The sequence below is a fragment of the Nematolebias whitei genome, chromosome 2, assembly GCF_014905685.2.
Source record: "Nematolebias whitei isolate Nwh7 chromosome 2, NemWhi1, whole genome shotgun sequence".
NCBI lineage: Eukaryota > Metazoa > Chordata > Actinopteri > Cyprinodontiformes > Rivulidae > Nematolebias > Nematolebias whitei.
Window position 1 is genome coordinate 14,414,964 of NC_056499.1, and position 5,944 is coordinate 14,420,907.

Sequence of the window (5,944 nt, forward strand, 5' to 3'; positions counted from 1 at the left end):
TTTAGTTTTTTTTTTTTTTTTTTGCAACGAGCAGCAATAAGCTAGCTTAGCTCAGCTTGGCTTATAATACGTTTATTGTATTATTTTTATATAGATTAGACGTCTCAAAAACAACGCGTTACTGTGAGCTATAGGTCTTATTAGGTGGATTCTAAGTTTGGTCAGATGTTATTGTTTTCCCTCACCTCATGTTTTTTTTTTACTTTCTATGGCCTTTAATAACAATACCCGTTTAAAGAATTAAAGTTCTCATGGGTCCATCCAGCTAACAACTAGTCCAAGAACCTATTTCAGAGCAGATTTCAGTCATCTAATGGCATGACGGCTCAGTGGTTAGCATTGTTGCCTCACAGCAAAAAGGTCTTGTGTTCAATCTCCGGTTGAACGTCTTTGTGTTGAGTTTTCATGTTCTTCTTCTGTTTGCGTGGGTTTCTCCAGGTACTCCGGTTTCCTCCCACAGACCAAAAACATGCATGTTAGGTTGCCTTCAGGTCCAGGCCTCCCTTGCAAAAGAGATCTGTGATCTCAATGGGACTTGCCTGGTTAAATAAATGTTAATTAAAAAAACGTAAATCCTCAAAAATTTCAATCAGTTCAACTGAAAATCTTTTTATTTTTATTTTGCACTACTCCACTTTCAGATGGTTACTTATATAAACCGGTCGTGTTGCAACGTGGTCTGGGGTCTGCTCCAAAATGCTTCATGTGAAATGCAAGTTGCATAATAAAATGAATCCGTTCAGTTTGCATCATGCAAAAGTGATGTCTGCTGCAAACTCCACTTCAAATAAATTCCCTTAGAAACCAGAAAGTACATGTTCCATTTTGTTTACAATTTGGATTAATTAATTTATGAAACATTAAATAAAAACGGGCTTGTTTTAAAATAAAGGAGAACCTGATTCTCATAAAAGCTTATCTGACAGCTTCGTCAAAGATCACTGAAGCTGCAGGACTGACCGTCTTGCTCTCTACATTTATTAAACAATCAGCCGACCTTCAGCTGAGTAGCACTGAGAGCTGAGACAAAACCCTGCATAGCTAGAGCTCTCCTTAAAATAATTTACATTCCTTTCTGGCCACCCTTAAATATACACACTGTGTCTACACTATACACACTTCATGTCAATCTTTGTGGAAGAAAGTTATTTTTAGTTAATGTATTTTTTTACACATAGGCTAGAACTGAGTTTGAATATTGGACGTTTTTGAAAACTAATTCATAATGTTCTGTGTCACACTGTCTTAATAACAAATTTAACATAAAATAATCCCTGTTTTATTCTACTGCACCTTTCTTCACTTCTCATTCCTTTTCGTCTTTGTTGCTGGCTACTCTGTTGCTGTTTTTAAAATTGCATGTCTATATCCATGTCAAGCAAAGCCAGGGATGATGGGATAAGTATTTACAGCTTGTATTATATCCCAAGGTTACACAGGCCAATACAGAGATGAACAGAAATGATGCACCTGTCAGTATTGAGCCCCCAGTTGACCACAGTACGATCAGCTCACAACTACGGCAAAAAACAGATGACGTCCAGACCTCCTCTTTGTGCAGAAATCTTCAAGCAAAAACCGATCAAACAGCACAAGACACGTTGTATAAGTTCAGGAAGTCAAGTGAGAGCTGCTCAGTCATTTTGACTCATCAAAAACAGTTTCATTGTGACAGCCCTGCAGGAACTGAGAACATCCCAGAGCGTAATATTTCACCTGCCACCCAGGAAAACCAAGTTGACGCAGCTATAAAAGCGGTCGAAAGGACAAAAGTACAAAATGACGAGAAGGCAGAGGTTAATGGTACCAGTAAGTTGGCCTCGTGTGAGAAGATACTTGAAATGGAGACTGAAGCTCTTGGTCTGCACAAGACTGAAGGAATTAAAACATTGAAGACAAGTGATCTAGAAAACAAAGTCCCCAGTGAAGTAACTGGGGATACTTGTAATTTAGGGAGGGAAACGAAAGAGCCCACATCAACACTGGTGGAAAAAACTAGCTCAGATACACAAAAACTGAAGTCAGGTGTGTTTGACACAGATCTTTCAGAGCAAACACAAACCTTGGAAAACATAACGTCTCTTAAACCCATCAAAGACTCAAAACAACACCCAAAAGCTGAACCAAAAGTAATATCTATTGCTGAAATTATGAGGTCGCAAATTAAAGCTCTTGAGTCAGTGCAAGCCAACTCAGGATCCAGCACACCAGCTCAGGCTAACTTAGCTCAAGGTCTGACAGTAACAGCAGGAGCCTCTCAGGAAGGAGGTGAAAACATAAAACACAACAGAGAATCAAATGTTTTCAAGCCTGACAATAAAACTGAAGAAAGCCCCAAATGTCTGCCTCTCACAAACCTAAAGGCAACACTTGTGAAGATTGATCAACCACTAGATGAGAAGAAAGAACAAGCTGCAACGTCAACCCCGGCTCAGCCTTTGAATGAGCTTCCTGTCTCTTTCAGAAGCACGGACACACCCAGAACAGAGCTTCATGGAAGAAATGACGATGAAGCTGAAAACGATTCCTCTTTGGGTTCTGATTCCAGGTCTAAAGGTTTGAAAGACACACTTCTTTCTTTAACTTCTAAGGACAAAATTACTGAAACGCTTCAGTCAGTTTTAAAACAATCTAAAACTATGAGTCAGAAATTTGAGTCTCCAGTTAGAGAGACACACATCAAGGCCAGTTTTCAAGAGACAAACGTTACAATTTTGGAGCACATCAAAGATCAAACTGTTCAAAACCCCAACACAGGATTTATACAAACACAAGTTCCCGCCAAATGTCTTGACAGCAAAGTAGAAACAAGACTTGAAGAAGTTGACATACCTCTTCCAAGTCAACTCAAAATGGACAACGCAAACACCGCTTCTTCACTCGGGTTGCAAACAGATCGTACTGAAAGCAAACCTAGCCCCGCCAAGCAAGAAAATGATTCTCAGGTTGTCCAGCAGGAGAGCTCAGAGGTTAAAGACCATCTAAGATCGGAGTTCTTGAACAATCTGTCTCCAGAGCCAAGTCCACTTGTAAGGAGCAAAAACTGTATTTCTCCTGTCCCGTCTGCGAGTCTGAAAGAGCTGGCCTCTGGGGCCCGACGCAAACTCTCAACACCCTCAACCAAACCTGAGGAGGCCCACGTGGCCACGTCGTCCACAGACAACCAAACTCAGACAAAGGGATCATCTGTGAAAGGCACCAAGATGTCCACCAGCACTGCGTCTCCCAGCCCGTCTCGACGGCCTCTTCTTCTGCAGCCGGCTGGAGAACAAAGCTCAGTGACAGAACGGCTGTCTCCACTCTTGAGCCGGAGGAAGACAGTGTCTGAAGCTCAGACCCCAAACCAGGCGCTCACTGAACAGACCCAGACTGAGGGGAAACCTGCAGAGGATAGACACAACCCATTCAAAGGTAAAGAAGTAAAAAAAAATGCATGTCTTTTGTAGGTTTCATATAATCTGTACATGCTGTATATCCCTTATTTACCTTTTCAGCCTGAACATTGTGATGTAATCCAACAAAGTTAAGTCAGGTCATCTGGACAGTTTCTTTTTTTTTTGCTGTTGAAATATTTCGTCCTTCATCTAAAGGACTTCATCAGTCTGAGGAGCCACAACTAACTCAGTTCTATAAGTGGCTTACTCAAATAGTGGACCAACCAGTTTTATGGTGATAACATGGTTTCTGGAGTCCGTCCTCTCCCCCGTCGACTCCTCTGAGGCAGCCCTAACCGAAGTGGTTCAAAACATCAAAGTTCATGCTCATTAATCCAGGTAAAAAAAAAAAAAATCCAACAAAGTTAAGTCACTTCCTCTGGACAGTTTCTTTTTTTGTTGAAATGTGAACCATTTTGGCTATGGCTGCCTCAGAGGAGTCGACAGGGGAGAGGGCAGACTCCAGAAGCCACCTTGTCACCATAAAACTGGTTGGACCTTATGGGACTGAGTTTGCTGTGGCTCCTCAGACTGACGAAGTCCTTTGGATGAAGGAAGAAATGTTTAAACAAACAAACAAAAAAAATAAAAAAACGATCAGAGGACCTGACTTAACTTTGTTGGATTTTTTACCTGGATTATTGATCTTGAACTTTGATTTTGTGATGTAATGTTCATAGATAATGTGAACAGCTGTGGAAAATCTAACAAATGGTTTTGCAGATCTGTTCAGTTTACTTTAAACTGACGTCAAATAAAATTTGTTTTTATGCATGCAAGGAAAATTGTCCCATTTTTCACGCAGCTAAAAATAAGAATTTTGCACCAGACTGCAATCAAACCACCAACACTGAAAAATGAATATGTTCAGTACAAAATGAAAGCAGTCATTCTAAAAATCACAGTAATTAACACTTTGATCCCAATGTACTACAGCCAAACTATCTCATCTAACAAAATGAGTCGTAATCACAACAATCCAGCCAACAAAACAATATGATAAGAGTGAAATGACAACTTTTTCTCTTTTCTTCCGTGTTGGCTTACTGTATACTCATGTTAGGTGACTGTGGTACGTCTTAACACCTGTAGAAGGTTGGAGTTACTGAACGAGACAGAGGCTTGGATCCTGGATTTAGATTTAGCTGTTTTTGGAGTCTTTGTGTGGGACATTTATTTAAAGTTTCATTTTAAAGCCTGGTTTCATATTCTCAGATTCACTGCAGGATATTTGAGAAGACAGTGTTTTGATTTCAAATAGATCCTTTCACTTGGTTTCCACAAGCTCAGTTTTCTTCTCCGACATGAATGGTGGCATTCAGACTAGGTTTTGGACACAGAGTCTCCATATCCCTTCTCTTTCTAATTCTGACCCAATAGTTATCATGTTCTGCCTTAAACTGTGTTGAACCAGGCAATCAAAGCCAAGATCAGACCCATGGTTGAGTGACCATACCCGTGCCATTTTTTATTTTGTACAGCACTTCGGACGGCTGCTTGTTGTATTTTAGGTGCTTTAGAAATAAATTGGTATGGTATGGTATGAACCCATGTGCAGGAAGGCAACAGGAGACTCCAGGTAAAATAAGTAATTAAAGTTAATTAAAAAAAAACTAAATAAAAGTCTTGCCAGGGCAACAAAACTTTGAAGGAGTAGATGAGACACGGAGGTAGACAGGACATGAAAGCCTTTCGAAGGACAATCCACAGGCAACTGACAAGAAGCAAGGATGCAGAATATATAGAGACACTGATGAGGAGGAAAGACAAACACCTGGGGTGATTGGAATTAAGAACAGGTGTGACAGGAAGAAGAAAACACGGGAGTGCAGGAGGACACAAAACACAGAAAACCCCACAACAGTAAAAATTGTGACATGTATAGCAACTGACTGGACATCACATGCTCTCATCAGTCAATTTCTAGTTTCAAACTGAGAAATGTTATACGTTAGAGTAACATTATTTAGACATAATCAACAAAGTCTATGCTCAATAATCCAGGTATACAATCCAACAATTTTCATTCAGGTGATCGGGACAGTTTCTTTTTTTGTTCTGAAACGTTTCACCTTCCATCCATGGACTTTGTTGGTTTTGAACCAGTTTTACATGACTGTCGACGAGGGAGAGGGTCGGCACCGGAGGAGGGGGCGTGCCAAAAAAGACCATCTTAGCACCAACATTACTGGTTTGTTCCACTTTGGAGTAAGCTGTTGGGGGAAGAATCAGTTTTGTGTTGTGTTTCCTTGACTGATGAAGCCTTCTGGATGGAAGGTGAAACGTTTCAGCACAAAAAAAAAAAACTGTCCAGATGACCTGACTGAAAATTGTTGAGTTATTTAGACATTTACTTGTGCCTTCATTTGTCATACATGCGTTACATCTTATGAAACATTGTGGCAGCTTGGACTCGTGATCGGTTACCTTGCAGAACATGTCCTCACCGTGTGCTCTGTGTTGGGGGTCTCCTCTGCAGCTCCTCAAGTTATCCGTAAAATCAGGGCTGA

The 5,944-nt window shown here is 40.5% G+C and overlaps 2 protein-coding genes across 2 annotated transcripts in view; both read left to right on the plus strand.

Annotated features, from left to right (window-relative positions):
• LOC119425696 (tetraspanin-3) overlaps positions 1 to 276 on the plus strand; it is a 5,846-nt gene extending 5,570 nt beyond the window's left edge. The window contains exon 6 of the mRNA XM_037693241.1: positions 266 to 276. Coding sequence (XP_037549169.1) covers positions 266 to 276 — 11 coding nt within the window. The remainder of the gene's footprint in view (positions 1 to 265) is intronic.
• A 1,175-nt stretch (positions 277 to 1,451) lies between these two features.
• LOC119425706 overlaps positions 1,452 to 5,944 on the plus strand; it is a 12,296-nt gene continuing 7,803 nt past the window's right edge. The window contains exons 1-2 of the mRNA XM_037693251.1: positions 1,452 to 3,411; positions 5,914 to 5,939. Coding sequence (XP_037549179.1) covers positions 1,452 to 3,411; positions 5,914 to 5,939 — 1,986 coding nt within the window. The remainder of the gene's footprint in view (positions 3,412 to 5,913; positions 5,940 to 5,944) is intronic.